General features: G+C 40.4%; 1 protein-coding gene across 1 annotated transcript; it reads right to left on the bottom strand.

The window, feature by feature from the left end:
- Positions 1-108: 108 nt before the first annotated feature.
- On the bottom strand, positions 109-16,283 carry slc6a11b (solute carrier family 6 member 11b). The gene is made up of 14 exons (XM_068742968.1): positions 16,073-16,283; positions 15,732-15,866; positions 15,353-15,493; positions 15,138-15,219; positions 12,232-12,364; positions 9,479-9,613; positions 5,852-5,955; positions 5,485-5,609; positions 4,287-4,399; positions 3,391-3,528; positions 2,011-2,113; positions 1,549-1,649; positions 1,074-1,244; positions 109-249 (listed from the first exon to the last, which is right to left on the bottom strand). The coding sequence occupies exons 1-14, from the start codon at positions 16,281-16,283 to the stop codon at positions 109-111; spliced, it is 1,833 nt and encodes a 610-aa protein (XP_068599069.1).
- Positions 16,284-17,021: the final 738 nt, after the last annotated feature.

The raw sequence follows: 17,021 nt of genomic DNA, 5'->3' as shown, positions 1-17,021 counted from the left end.
TTCCAGTCATTTGTTTTCACTTCCTGTTTTGTGTCGCGGTGGTGATGCTGTTGTTGCTTGCTGCTTTCGTTCATTGAGCTTGTGAAGACGGCAAAGCAGGTTGGTTTCTTAGAAATGTGACTCCTCTGAGATTGTGGCTATTTTCCCATCGGCCTTCTGTTTTGCATCATTGCCAGCATAGGGACTGAGGGCAGCATGTTTTCCTCTCATTTTCAGATTCTTGTTGGGAGTTGTCAGCTTCTTCATTCTCTGCAGAGAGCATCAACAGGGAGGAATGACAAGGAATCGTTCATCCTCCCACCACAGTAGCATAATAGCAGCAAAAAGGAGATAGAACTTCAGTGATTAAACACTCTGTTTTACAACATACATAATAAACTGTAACCAGCAGTTGAGACAAAAAAACTGAAATGTTGCTGTGATATAAACATACTGAATGTAAAACTGTCTCATGTTTTACTTGTCTGTGTATTAGAATCAAAACATATACAGTACATATATTTGAATTGAGACAAAATCATCCGCGATGCCTTGGCGACGCGTCCGGGGTGTTACCCCGCCTTTCGCCCGCAATCAACTGGGATATGCCAGACCTGTAATCTGCAAGGCGGACAAAGCGGCTGGAGACAAGACGATTGAGGTCGTCTCCAGCCGCTTTGTCCGTCGACTGAGGTTGTCTCGTCTACAAGGAAATGGATGGACGGAAAATCTGTCATCGCTGTCATTTTTTGGTCTATTATCTAAAAGCACAACACAAAACTATCCCAATTTCTCATGTGGATTTCAGTCAAGATGAGGACAAATCACCACTGATGTCATTTGTGTGTTGGGCTATTAGTCAGATGATGAAAAAGCAACTGGATTTTTGCAAAGGTTGGGGCACAAGTTGGGGCACATTAAGAACTCCTTACATTTTGGTGCAGATCCAGGTACATTTCAATAGTTTAATTATTTCATTCCTTTTTTTTTTTTTTAAAGAATAGATTTTACCTAATTGCACAGATTTTCACAAAAGTGTGGAGGAGTGAGGCTAAAATAACCCTTTACGATTTGTCCTTGTGTGCTCGTTTCACCTCAGAGAAGGTACCAGGAGTCTTCCAGATCATCCAGATCATCCCCAGAGGGATGCAGACCATTGAGGATAAGGCCATGAACCAGCCGATACCATAGCCCCAGTCTGGGTAGGTGTAAACGTTGTTGTACTTCAGTGGTTTGTATTTAATCAGGAAGAACAGAAAGATTGCCTGAAAGAGATCAAAAATAACATTTTACTTTACATGATACTGACATTGTAAGAAAGAAAGGAATACATGTCAAATACTTCAAATTCAGAACCGGTATGGTTCTGGTCTGGTAAATATAATAATACCACTTCATGTATTCATGTAACAATCAATTAAAACAATTTCTGCATAGATAACAATGTAAACTTCTGAAGTCTTTCTCTTAAATCCTAAGTTAAGTCAAACAGCTGCAGGATCCATTTGAGTGCTCCAACACGCTGTCCTTCATGATAAAGCTGTTCTTTGGATTTTCAGTGAGACTCACAGCACAGATGCCCGGGGTCAGGATCATCCAGCACCACTTGATGAAGAAGACAGGCTTGTAGCCAATCATGTCCTCAATATTCAGGTAGAATCTGTCACTGCCTAAATGTAAACAAGTGCCATTCTGAATTTTCATCCGCAACATCAAAATAATGATGTATTTTGACAGTGCATGACTCTCTACATGCAGTCTACATCGACATCCAGTCAGCCGACTGGATGTCGATAAAAATAACTCTGAAACATCATTGCTTCATGTAAGATAGATAGAAAAGAATAGAAATATTTCACAGGACTATAATCTCATAATAAGATTTTTTTTTAGATCTGTTAAAAATATCCTTTCAAAAACAACTGAATGATGCATGCGTTTGAGTCCATTCCCCAGCAGAGGGCAGAGAAGAAAAATTATTGCAGCTCAGAGGAATGAAGCGTGGCAAAAACAAACATCTCCTGAGCTTACCGTATATCCAGCCGATACATATGGACTCAAATATGGCCACGAACAACAAACACATCCCACTGGCGGCGTATGCGTCAAACAGCTGGAAGACGTACATCCCTCCCTGAAGGGACGAAACAGGGCCGTCATAGAGTAGGTATGAGATCATTAAGACCACAAATATGAAACAAACCATTGTGAGTTTTGCCTGTTTGCTAGTTATGTCCAACTGTCCAATGGTGGACATGAAAAAAAAAAAAACTTCACTCTGTTCAAGCCTAAAGTTTGAAACTTGATAGCCCAACAACAATTCGTAACATGATAACATTTTAATGGTCATTAGATAATTTATATATTTTCTACAGCAAATAGTATCGTAACTATGAAGCTGATTATCGTTATGAATACGTAAGCCACCATATTATAGGGGTGACTAGATGCAAATTTAATACTATAGAATCCTATAATTATATATGTAATTATAGTAAAGTTTTATTTAGCTTTTTTGATGTTATAAATATATTAATTTACAGCAGCATTATCTGCAAATACACAATTATTCCTTTGAGAGTTTCCATTGTTATCGTTGCCATGGCAGCATTTTATCATCCTACTTAACCTACTTTAGTTCCATTCACAACAGCACCTTTATCCTTTATGCTTTCACTAAACTAGTTATCTCTCCATTCATAATTATTTCCAAGCAGCTAAGATTATCATCATGATGTCTCAGTGACTGACTTCATGCTCCTACTTCATTGGGTATGAGACCCAATTGGGATTTAGTCTAACTGTGAGCTTCCTATAACACTTTATTCATGACACAACTTTATTAGCATAAAAAGTATAACTGGAGGACGAAACAGACTGTTTTAATATAGTGGTGACAGGAAATGGCAAACAGAGGTGGACACTTCAACAATCTATAAAGGACAATAAAATGACGAAGAGCGGCACTTTAACATTGCATTGAATTAGCTTCCTGGTTTTATGGCCATTATGGGCCACTAGAGAACTGAGCAGCGTGTTGTTCACTGAGAGCAGTGCATGTGGACATGTGGAAAGCTTTTAGAGGCTGAAGGACCCTCCTGATTGTGAGGACCCGGATTATCTTCCATTATTGCTCCATGAAAACAAAAGATCTTGAAAGAACGGCAGAGACGTTGATATGAACACAGCCCTAACTAGCTGGTATAGTTATCATACATACTGACAAATGGAGGATGGTGGGTCACATGATGTCCTCTGGATCAAATCGATTAATTAAACCCTTTCATTCCTCGAGGTCACTACAGTGGACAGCTATTCAAATGCCGATTTCATCTATACGCATGAGTCTTGATGTCAGAATTGCGACTCATTCACTTGCGCACCATCCCATACACTGAAGCCGAGTCTCACCTCTGTACACATGATGAGTCCTATGAAGAATGAGACCAGAGACATGCCCAGAATCAGCAGTTCTCTGCGGTAGCCTCTCCTGAAGGTCTCTGGGTACAAGTCTACCACAGCTGTCACTAAACTCTCGACACACACAAACTGCAAAGAAAAAGTAAATGGCACATTGTTTCTGACAATACCGGTTACGTAGGAAGCGGTAATAACAAATAAATGATGCACATGCTATTCCTCGTGGATCTTTATTTTCCTAGATTTGCTGGCTGCCGTTTCAGAACAAATGAACTGTGATTGTTCTATTTGTACACTTTTCCACAGTTCATCTTTTGGTTTTTCTGTTATTCATGTACCAGAAAACAGACCAAACACATCATCATTCAAGTTAAATATAATATTGTCTTTGCAAATTTATTTTGGCCGATTAATTGTATAATAATGTGATAATGTGACAGCCATAGATCAGATACATTTTTTTTAAAAATATTAATGCAATTAGTACACACTGCCTTACGGCATTTCCACACAAATTGACAACAACCTTTACTAAATGATCTGCAATTCTATGAGCTTGTAAATACAATTCACTTAAATGACTGAATGATATAATAACTTATAACTATGTAGAAGGCTCACAAATTTAAAACTAAACTGAACAAAACATGTAAATTATCATATTTTTTCATCTGAAAGTAACCTGATTCAAATTCAAAGCAAACTATTTGTGCATAACACTGATACATAACTGTTCTTAACTAAACCATCTTTTATATACAGATTAGAATCATTAGACTCAAAAAAAGCTTCCACTGAATTATTTCATATTCATACTTGCATTTTGTCCAAACATTTTAAATATCTTTATAAGGTGAATACAATAATAGTTCAGCATTCTGTCTTACCTGACTGTCCAGACCGAGGAAGATGAGCATCATGAAGAAGAGAAAGGCCCAGAGGGGGGACAGAGGCATCATAGTAACAGCCTTAGGGTATGCAATGAATGCAAGACCAGGACCTGTATCACAAAAATAAATCATAAATAACTTAAATTAGTCCTTTCATGCATTTTAAGTTTTTTAATTTGTATGTGGTCAAATGAACTCATACCTACACATTTAACAGTGCCTATTGTTTTTTATGGGGTGTATATAAGAAGATGAGAAGACAATTTGAACTAATGTACATAATTAACTTTTTGTTTGTTGTGAAGGCTCTGCCTGAATGTTATTGTCACTATTACACATTATCCTGTGTTTCTAGTTTAGTATATCACTGACAGTATTTCATTTACTTTCCTATCCAAAGGTTTCTGAAATTTTCCTCCTTCCTTATTGCTATTTTCTTCAATGCATGCATGATGGGTACCGATTATTTTTATTTTTATTACCATAGTTTAGGACCTTTAATCCAATATATTTGAACATGTTATCAAAAAATGATGCAGAAGCTAAAAAACTTCTATCACTTAAAGTTCATTAACCCACCAAATATACATGTGTGTTGATTGTTAGACAGGCCCATAGAACGGCAGAGATATATATAATTTCATTTAATTTCATTGTGTGTGTGCCTTGTGTACAAACTTATTGTATACATGACAAATAAAGTTCTTCATCTTCATCAACATTTCTGCATATGAACTACATGAAAATAGATGTATACGCATTGTTTTAGTACATAGGAGTAAATAGTAAGAGGGTATGAATATGATGAGAAGCATATTTTCAAAATAAGTATTGGCCTCCTGGTTCAAAAGAATCATTTGGTAACAGACCTTTAAAACACATTATTTAAAACATTAAACACTGCCCTCACCATGCACCGAGACAAACATTTCAAATCTCTTGCTCTGTCACTAAATCATTCATACTGACTTGAATAAATCATAATGCATTGGTCTAAAAGCCTCGGCGACGAGCAAAGAGTTATATAAACGTCTGCGTTTATCACTCTAACTCAGTATGGTGGATTGAGGTGCAAAGACTCAGACTGACCCCCTTTTCTTTACACTACTTGCTTTAGACACAGCATGAAATACTGTATTCAGTACAGCCACGAGTTAGTCCTTTCTATTCAGAAACATGATTGTTGTTGCCTCACCAGATTCTGCGACAGCCTCAATAGGAACATTTTGTTCGTAAGCCATGAAGCCCAGCACAGAGAAGATAGCAAAACCTGCCAGGAAGCTGGTGCCACTGTTCAGGCAGCACAGCATGATGCAGTCCCTGAGGAGCAAGACAGGAGGAAAGGGGACCGCTCTTAGTGTTGGAGTTGTCACTGGAGCTTCAGGTGGAGGATACACAGACTATCTGCCCCCCCTAAAGTCTCATGCACAGGCATATTACGTGATGAATGGAACATGTCAGTTCAGCCATTGTTATCAATAGACTTACATGCATTATATTCTTCATGTAAGAGTATGCAGTGAACAAAAGACATTTCAGCATTGGCTATTATCTGATCTTACTTGTAGCAGTTATTGTCATAGGCATTGTAACTTCCCAGAGCGGTGAGACAACCCAAGCAGATGGCATAGGAGAAAAAGATCTGTGTTCCTGCATCCACCCACACCTGAAGGAAAAGTGAGCATAGACAGCAGAAATAAAGATGACTGACATGAAAGCAAAAAAAAACAACAAGAAAAAAACATTAAAACTCACTTACAACCCTAATCCAAAAATGTTAGGGTGCTGTGTAAAACATAGGACAGAATCTGACAATTTCAAGCTAACAATTTAAAAGGTTTCCTTAAAGTAAAAAAAATATAAGAAGAGATTCACGGACATTATTAATGCCAACATGAAAACAGCTAGTTTGAAACCAACATCTACAACAGGAAACTCTGGTGATCAATCATGATCCAAGGGGTGAGAGAGATTATTTTTTTAAATGGCAGTAGTTATGAATTAAATTGCAAGTTTGGGTCATGACTCATTATATTTGAGAACTTGCTGCAGGTATATTACAAATGGACACTGTTAGTTTGGGAACCCCTAGTCCTAAAATCCCAGAGGTTTGCCGTACTGGTGGAGCATTATGCAAATCCTGCATCCCCTTCATTATCCTAGCCAATTCTATTTTGATATGAGTAATTGGGTAACACTGTTGTGGTTCGCCAGCGTCGTGTGGATTTACACATGTAAGATTCTTCACTCAGACAGCAGTAAAATGTGCACAGAACACACAAGATAGCAAGGAGTCTAGTGAATTCAACCTTAATGCAGCATGGCTCTTTGAAAACTCTCTCCCATCACCATTCAGCCACTAATCTCATTTCCCCACCGACAAACAATTAACAAACGCACGGTCTTCGCTCCCTCTTGGGAGTAACCACGGTAACTTCTGTGACCTCACAAACACAAGCCTGTTCCTGTGGAAGAACAGGCTTTTCTCTCCTAATGTTCATTAATGTTTCTTTAGTTCGCCCTCGGCTGATGGCCGCACAGCACAGGGAAACCTTAAAGGCCTAGGATCGGAGAGAATCACTTGTGGATGTTGTGCCTAATTTGGCCGGCTTGTGTTGAGACTGTAGCTGCAGGAAACGTTTCTGCTGTGTGAAAGCTGGATACTGTTGGTAGTGAGATTGTGTTCTTGTGATGCAAACTTTCCAATCTTGGTGACCCTCAAGCCCCAGAACTTTTGCAAATTGGATACACAGGTGTTAGTTGAGAGTTAATATATTTGGGTAAATATGCATTATTTGATCTCTAATTTTTTTTTATTGAAAAATTCATCAGGTTTATACATATATGCCTTGAATTTAGAATCGCAGATTGAAGCAGAGAAAGAGAAACTTTACAAAGAATATGAAAACCAAAAATAACTCGGGAAAACTGAATCTCCAACATCAAATTAAAGGACAAACGTGAAAAAGAAAAACTCAATAGCAAAAACAAACAAACAACAACAATACATTTTTGAGTCAAGATGTTAAAAATTGTGTGACATGGCGATCCTGCATGGAAACCTACTTAAAATGAAACCCAGCCTTCTCCCCCATCCTTTAAATATCTCCCAGTGATGTACAGGTGAAGCATCTCAGTGTGATCAGCAATAATTCTTTTTTTCTTTTACATAAGATTCTGTGCTTTTTGTGCTAGAGCAGGATGGAGGGTAACAGAAGGTGGGTGACAGTGGGAAAGGAAATGGTATAGAAAAGAACAGACTAGGAAGGGCAAGATGAAGTTCAGGGGTGTAAAAGAGTGGGTGACAGGCACACACACTATCCACCTCCTGGTGAATAGAACAGAGGTCTGATTGTCCCTGGGGAAGCTCATTTAACATTAGTGTCAGAAGTAATGTCTTCCTCTGCCGAACAGCAGCAGTACTTCGTCACCCTCCTTCACTCTCTGTGCCTCAGTCATGTTCTTTCATTCATTTACCATCTGCATCATCGTAAGATCACAGACTTTATAAAGCTATTTGCTGCCAAACTTTTGTATTATATCATTTGGGAAATCACACTTTGCTGCATGTGCATAAGGTAAAACATATGTACAGCATTTATAATTTAGTGCATTTATTTTAAATGCTCTGTGGAAATTAATAGTTGCTGCTATTTCTATCTAATTACAGTGGAACATCGGTTCCCGAACATAATTTGTTCCGGAATATTGTTCGAAAACCGATTTGTTCAAAAACATTAACTATATTTCCCATAAGAAATAATGGAAACTACATTCATCCGTTCCTACACACCAGATAAATGAGCATTTGCATACCTACAGTTATATTAATATATAACTACGTGTATCTAAACATATAACACAAAATATAATGTAATCTAATTCTGGATAATTTACATGCCGTTTTGGCTACGGTGTGATGGCATATGTGGATGGATCTGGAGGAAGGGAATGGTTATTCCTATGAAAAGGATGACTGGGTAACTCTCCTTCTGGGTCTTTTTCTTCTCTTTAACTCAGTTTTCTAAAGTCTAAATCGTCAATTTCTCCATGCAGCCAGATCCGAGACACGAACGCCATTTTCATATTTGGTGATTATTTCCTTCTTTATTTCAACAGTTGTTCTCACTACTTTCCAGTAATATTACTGCTGACTTTCTTTGGATCCATGACTAAGGGCTCGAGAACAAAGCGAAAAATACGCACTCTCTCTTTATCTTATGGCAGGTTGACTCAAACTGAACCTACTCGGGTAGACTCCGCCCTAATTTGCGTGTGTTCGGTTCGCCTCCACTCTTGTGTTCGAACTCCAAAAACTCGTTCGACGTATTTAACTTTTTATTTTGTTCAAATACCGAGTTGTTCGACTACCAAGTCGTTCGATAAGTTCCACTGTATATGAAATAGTGGCTGCAACGTATGTGTTTCAATTTAAACTTGAGATAAAAAATATACTTTTCCAAGAAGTATGCCATGATGGGGGTAAATGTAAAATTGGTGCCTTTTGCCATCTGTGATTTTTGAGGGAAGAGGTGGGACCAATGTTCCCTCTAATCGTTCATGCGTCTGAGCAAACACACAAACTCCCTGAGCAGTCCCTTGGACAACTTTGAGCAACATCAAAATAATACATTTTATTTTAAACACACTTCACATTTGAAAGCAAATCTCAAAGTGCACAATAGTATAAAAATAAATAACATAAAAACAAGAGGTAACAATCAACAAAAAAAACAGATATAATCAACAAGCAAAGGATGTGTGTACTGTGGTCCCGCGAGAGTCCTAGAACTCCGTTTACAATGGCGTCTATTAGCTGCGTAAAAACATGTGAATCTCATAATTAGCCGGAGCGGCCAGTGAATGGTCACTCACTGACTCAGTGGCAAATAGCACAGAATGAATTTTTACGTGTTCATGTTATTTTCAATTTAGGTTGGATTTTTTTGTGCACAACGTAGAGTTTCGCTGCGTGAAGACCGTATCAGTTGTGCGTAATTACGCACGATCGCCCCTTAGAGGGGAACGTTGCGTGGTACCATAACACTCAAATAAAGATATCAGCATCTCAAAATGAAAAATGCAACCAAATTGCTCTGTGGCACGAAACCTTACTTTTCTTACCTGTAGGTGGAAACATCTCAACAGCACTTACTTTTTGGGCGGCCAAACAACACATCAAAGCATACCTGTGGATCGGAGAGTCGGGACATGTCTGGATAGAGGTAGAACTTGATGCCTTCGTATGCTCCAGGTAATGTCACTCCTCTGATGAGGAGGATCAACAGCATCACATAGGGAAAGGTAGCTGTGACATACACGACCTGCAGGTATAAGCATGCACACATTTGGAATACTAATGTACGCACAGAATATAGAACAATACAGTCAACACTAAGATGCAGACAGAACTTTACATAAAGTGACTTGATGCACGCAAAATCTGGTCAATGAAATGGTGCCAAGCAGAAGCCTGTGCCTTCAACAGATCTCACCATGGCTATATCGTCATCCACCCATATGAGATCCTTTCGAGCATGGGTGTTTCCAAATTTCACATGACTACAATGGTTTCTGCTCGAGACAAGCTGTGAACTGGAGAATCAGTACGTTAAAATACGCCCCTGGTTTGTCTGTGGGCCATTTCCTCCATGTAAGATTTGCATCGTGTTATTTTCTACCTTTGCCGATTTCTCAACTCAAACTGCTAGTATATCTATCTATCTATCTATATACACATTAATCACACAAAAATATGGAGATTTTAATATTATATGACTTATTAATACATGATTTAATAACAACAAGATATTCATGATGTCAGACAATCCTGCTGAAAGAAGACAAAGAAATCATCATGAAAAAACGTAACTTCTTTAAAATATTCTACAAGAGCATTTTGTTTACGATTCTCAGATGGAGGTGTTGGTGCAGTGGGTAGCGCTGTTGCGTCACAGCATGAAGGTCCTTGGTTCGATTCCACCTGGGACCTTTTTGTGCCTAGTTTACATGTTCTATCCAGGCTTCCTCCCACCCACCACAAAAAAGATGCAACTTAGGTGAGTGTGAGTGTGTGTCTGTCTTTCCGTGTGACACTGTGAGGAACGAGCGACCTGTCCAGAGTGTCCCCTACCTCTCGGCCGTAATCAGCTGGGATAGGCTCCAGCATAACCTGTGACCCAGATTCTGAAGGCAGGATGAATATGATCGTATCGGTATCATGCAACAGCACTGGAGTCAGTTCCACAATTGCAAACATGACACAGTAGTAGCTATGGCTTGCTCACCATTAAACCAACACTCAATTTTTACTGAACTATAAGGTATAGTAGAAATGTGTTCAACATCTCAAGACTCTTAGAAACCACTTGAACAAAGACCCTGGCCTCTTGGAAGGCAGAGGCGGGCAACATACATCCCCCTGGCTTGCTGGCATCCAGTCAAAGTCCAATTGAGGATAAACAGAGCTGGGCCAGGAGGCAGGAAAGAAAAGAAGGCTCCTCTGGCCCCGTCTCCAACACAGGAGAAGGCCAGAGGAGTGATGCTGGCAGTGTGGGAAAATGTGCTTTTCTTTGAAGCACAAACAGGAGGGCATACCCCCCCTCAACCCCCACCACTACCACACACACACACACACACACACACACACACACACACACACACACACACACACACTTCATCAAAACTCCATTCACAATACCACAGATGCAGATAAAGTGGGCCATTCACACATACAGTATATGAGCCTGTGCTGACACTCAAACATGACTGCAAGAATTATCTGAAGGTTCCTGACCGTGATCCCGTAAAACTGTTCGATGCGTGGCGATATGATTGTTGACAATCCTCTACCTGCACCTTCAAAATGTGAATGAAAAGTTGACCAATAAATGAAATACAAAATACGGTGGTGCTTGAACGTAAGGCCTGCGGTTCACTGGGACTGCCCACCCTAAACTCTGTTAATCCGAGCATGGCCGACAGTGAAAGTGTGGGAAAAGTTGTCTTCTAACCCCAGCAGATCGCTCCCCTAATTTGTCGAATAAAACGATCTTAAATCTCTCTTCCTCTTTCTTTTCATCCCTCTGGAGATAAAAGGACAATATTCAGTCTCTCCGCAAACTTTTGATGTTACACATGCTCCTTCCAGCTCACCGCGGGTAAACATTTAAGCCGCTGCAAATTTACTGGTCAAATTTACCCCTGCCTGGCCGTAAATCTAGCAAGGGGGGGGGGGGGGATTAAATGTGAGAATGGCTGGCACAAATGGCCAACAAAACCAAACAGCTTAGCAGAATCAGAACTGAATGGGCTGTAGGGTTTGTGGAGAAGAAAGAACTTCTCTCTCGCACCACGCGAGCTGCGGTTAATTTCTCATAGCAGGAGCACGAGAGAAGGGAGGCTCAGGCTGAGGGTATACTCTGCATGCTCCTCATGAATGCTGCTCTTTCATCTAGTGAATGCAGGAATCAATCTTGGACTGGCTGATTACAGACTCTACTCTTACTTCACAGACAGACAAAAAAGGCACTTCAGGGAAATATAGGTATAACACTGTCCGTGTGTTTTTCCTTCATGCCATGTAGAATGTGAGCCCATTTATTTTTCCAATGACATCTCTACTTTTTTTTCTCATCACCACCTTCCATACATTTCTTTTCTCACTATATCTCTGTACTCACTCTGGCTCACTGAATCTGACAGGAGTTTGTTAAGCACTGCCGAGCACTCGAAGCAAGATGCAGAGGCCCTTACTGTCCTCCTCAAGGCGGCCAGAAGAGAAGGACATTAGAAGGAATGCTTCATGGGAGGAAAGGTGAGAGTGGGTGGTACAGATAGTCGTTTTGGCTTCCATTTGCAGGGGGGAGCACATTTTAAGAGACCTGACAGAAGCAGCAAAGTACCATGCAGCCAATAGAAGCCATGCATTACTCTGTCTCACCTTGCCAGTTGACTTGGGTCCTTTCCAGATGCAGAAGTAGCAGATGAACCAGGCCAAGGCCAGACACATGGCCAGCTCCCAGCGTATCCCGCCCATGTGTTCAATACCATCTGATATCTTCAGCACTCTGCGTCTGATTTAGCACAGAGAACACAGGCGGTTACTGATAAACAATATCATCGTAGGCCAATACCATCATCTGCCATCAGGTTCAGTTTCCATGGGTGCTTTTGGAAAAAGAGGCAGGAGTTCTCAACAGAGACCTGTGTAAAATAAATTACAACTTCAAAACACACATTAGTTGGCTGTCATAAAAGTTCAAACGCATAGAGTTCACTCTTTTCACGGTGAGTGCATCCTAGCACAGAGTATCGCTTTGAACAAATGATACATCCATTATCTGTCAGTGAAAATAACATTGTAGGGAATAACGGTGCAACAAGATGGGAGCTATTTAACCTCTTTGAGCCACACTGTAACCGTTTCCTTCTTTACATGGTGGCTAAAGCGAGTCCTTGTGTAAACCTGGATACTGTCAGTGAGGATTCAAGCCAAGCAACTGTTTATGACAACTTGTCATTGGATAAGGGAGGCACCTCTACTGAGACACGCATAACGATGGTTGTTGAAGCTGTGGAGGAACACATGATCCGCCTCATTCCATGATGGAAACCTGGAAGGATTCCATCAGACTGGCTTAAGGAGGACACACTTACATTATGCATCCATGATGGGATGGAGGAGTATAAACAATAGAGCTCCTGCAACACTTAGAGCTACTGTTGAGCTTCGAGGGCAACTGAGCAGGCAGGAAGGCGTTCCGGGCCTCAACTGTTAAGGCTACAGCCTACCTAAAGATGTTTTTATTCCGTGAAGGTTTAGACCTGACAATAAACTACAATACCTCGTGCAATATTGAGGCTAAGTACAGGTGATCTCGCTGTGGTTCTGAAATTAAAAATGACATTTATTGATGGCTTAATGACTTTTTACAGATTTTCACAACTTAATGTTGTTGTGCTTGTGGAGGTCAGTCGGCAGATGGCAGCCATGTTCAGCTGAGTGTCACAGTGAAGAGGTTTGTGTCTGATCAGCTTCCCCGTCTATTTGCCATAATGGTCTAAGAGTGATCCAGAGCTACAGTTTTAAAACGTTCCTTCCTATGACAAGCCTACAGTGTAGGTGCAAGATATAGCTCGTCCGTCCCGGTGAATCGACAGCCTGTTTCCTGTTTATTTAAGGATATCCAGGCAACAGCACTGATGGAGGATGAGAAGCAAGCCTCGGGGCTGCAGAGCTACATCATGTTGCCAAGTCTTTGCCACCAAGTTCACCCCTAGAGCTACTGACCACCCATTGATCATGTTGACATGTTCTTGGTGGTTGGCCACAGGCGAGGCTCAACACAGCCCACTGGCCCTCTCTGGTCACCCCAAAGGGCAAGATGCAAACACCAATGTGTGTGATTTGTTTTTAGGCGAGTGCAAAATACATTTTTGTGCAATGTGATTTCAAATCAAGTTTATGCCATTGTTACAGAGAAGGTGTGCAGGTTTTGAAGGTAATAATGACAGATGAATATATCTAGTAGCATTTACGGGTTCTGTATGATTAGAATGTTGAAGAAGATGCATGGACGTAGTGAGGGAGGACAATGAGAGTGGTTGGTGTTGGGGAGGACGATGCAAAGGACAGGGTGGAGTGGAGAAGGTTGATTTGCTGTGGCGACCCCTCACGGGACAAGAAGAAAGTACAGTAGGCATCATTCAAATGTTTGAGTATCATTCAGTCATAATTACATATTGAAACCAAATTGAACATTTAAGGCTCGTTACATTTAAGAAATGGGTGTGATTTATCTTAGGTGCTTAATTGTGCTTAATTGAAATGTAAAACATTCTATGCTATTGGATTCTCTGATATTACCAGAAGATGTAGATTATAGTCAGTCCCACAAATCCTGCATTCAGCATCATGAAATTGTACATTAGAAAGACTGTAAAGACGCATTACTTCTTCAAAAATGTACTTGTATTATTATTATTATCACAAATCGTAATAATGTGTAGTAAAAAAGTCAGCACAAAAGTACAGTAACAAATATGTTGTTGCTTTCGTTGTTTTTCAGAGTTTCGTTAATATGATTAGCTTTACACTTTAACATCTGAAGCTGTGATAATAAAACATGGCACTGTTTTGTAGCATAAACAAAATGCTTCTTTAACTTGCTGGTCTGATGTTGCTTTATGATGTTCAGCAAAAAACATGGCAGCTCGTCTTGGCATCAACTCAACAAAGCCTGCTCTGTTGTTATTTTGCCAGAAGCATGGTGCTTTGCTCTTTGGCCATTTCCTCTCTCTGGGGATAACTTTATGCTGCTGGCTTAAATCTGATGTGTTCATCTCTGTTACAAAAGCCATGTCAACCTTAATTGTGATTTGGAGTCCAAAAAACGAGATCACAATTATTTAACCATCTGACTACAATATTTAGATTTGAATCATGAGATTTGTCCCAATAGTGCAAACATAGCTATTGGCAGTGATACAGGAAGTTTGGTCCGCCTTACACACTGACTGGGTTTGATCTGCTGCCACACACATGGTTCCAGCTGGGTGACAGCTGGCCTAGCACAGCCTGTTAACACACAAATATGAAAAGGGCTGACTAATTATCGAGGGGAAATAAAACAGTCTGGAGCTGTCAGAAGCTCGTATTTTCAGCATCACGGGAGACAGTGACAAACCGTTAGAAGCAACAATCTGCATCTGCATTAATATTTTATATGCACACGGATGCAATCCATCATCGTAGCATGCTGGGTAATGAGACGAACACAGCATGACGTCTCAATAAGATCTCATCAACATGAAAGAAATAGAAACAACAACAACAAAAATACTCACTCCCAAAACTCAATCACTGGAGAAGTTGCATTGATGTTTGTTATGTTGGTCGCATTTTCTCCGTAGTAGTCGACACAGTTCTCTGTGAATATACAACAACGTGTTATTAGGAGTATTTACGACAATTAACTTTAAATCCTGAGAAAAGAATATATATATATTGTTTTTGCTTGAAAGAGGAATAACCTCTGTAGGTTGCAGTTCCCTCCTCCTACCTGTGTTCCAGTAGTGTCCACAGCCGGCCCACGGCAACTCAGTGGTGAAGCAGTTGAAGAGGTAGAAGATGGCCCAGGCAAGAATCACTATATAGTACACGTTTAGATGAGCTTCAATCACCTGCGTCGCATAGCCGATACCTGAAAAGAGTGGCAGATGTAGGTAACCCTCCTGAGCAGCAGTTTGCACAGGTATTATAACAGATTATAATGAGTGCAAAAGTAAATAATGAAACATGATTCTGTGGGTAACATTTACAAAATCCTATTTATTGTAGCATGTGCAAAAATTGAGTTTGGTCAGTGCGGCTACTATTCCTGTATTTACTTATTAAAAATTCAGTGACGCCCTGAAGAAAAAATCAAGATGAGTTCTCACCCTCAAATAGCGGGCAGACTTTCCTCCAACAGGTGATGCCTCCCTCACTGGTAAACTGCCCCAGAGCGGTCTCCAAGAAAAACAGGGGGATACCACAGCATATAAAGAAGATGACATAAGGGACGAAAAAGGCGCCTGTGCCACACACAAGAAAACACATACGGAAAATAAATGCCACTTGATCAACAACAAAACAGGTTGAAAAATTAAGGTCATAATATATCACTTTTTCATTCTTCTTAAATTAATCAGGGAGGAGTCACAAAACTTGCTCTGTCGGAAGAATGTTTAATTTTGTTAATAATATTTGATCCTATACTGTATTAGAAAAACTTCCTCACCTCCTCCGTTTTTGTAGCAGAGGTATGGAAACCTCCAGACATTTCCTAGCCCGATGATCTCCCCGGCCACAGACAGAAAAAACTCAATCTTGTTGTTCCACTGGCCTCTCTCATAGTACTCCCCGCTGCCAAGACTGGAGCGGGACCCTTCCGGGTCTCTGCCTTCCTCTGGTTTGCCATTTACAACGGGCCCACTCTTCTCAGCTGTCATGATGTCCCAGCAGCCTGCTGAGAAAGAGGGAAATCAAACAAGGAAGGGAATGTTCTTTTTTTTTTTTTTTTTTTTTAATACAGGTGACCTCAGAAATACTTTCAATCAGGTTTGATTTAGAATATGCATCATTAGTGGGACATCTGAATGGAGCTGTCCCATCAATGAGAGACCACGCCTACTGAATAGTCCACATATATGTGAAGATTAAAATCAAGTGAGAGCAGCGAACTCAGTCTCACTTCGCTTCGATTTGAGTAGAAACAACGACAATTAATTATTTATTGTCCTTTAAAAACTATTCTATTCTGGAACCTGCATCTACACAGAGCTCTCATCTGCTTCAGAAAACTTTAATGCAGCAACAACAAAAAACCTTCACCAACTCGTTAATAAGGATAACTTGTTCAGTTGGAATCATTTCAACTAAAGCCGGACAGCATAGAGCCAGTTAAACGTGACGTAATATAAACATATCGCAGAAAGGATCATGCAAATAAAAACAGCAGCCTGACTCTACTTACCAGTCTCCGGTGAAACTGTGAAACCTCCTTTTGGCTCCCGCGATGAGACAATTGGCTTTAGAAATCACAGGGTGGTTAAAGCCTGGTAAGGGGGTTGAGTAAAACAGAAGAGAGAGGGGGGGTCCGTTTTGAGTGAAGTGGCTCTGCTCAGTCTCTCGTGTATACTGTGACGGCGGTTCTCGCACCAGGCGATGGAGAACCTGCGACTGCGCTC

Source organism: Brachionichthys hirsutus, chromosome 8 (assembly GCF_040956055.1).
Source record: "Brachionichthys hirsutus isolate HB-005 chromosome 8, CSIRO-AGI_Bhir_v1, whole genome shotgun sequence".
Taxonomy (NCBI): Eukaryota; Metazoa; Chordata; class Actinopteri; order Lophiiformes; family Brachionichthyidae; genus Brachionichthys; species Brachionichthys hirsutus.
This window is presented reverse-complemented; position numbering and strand designations above follow the sequence as displayed.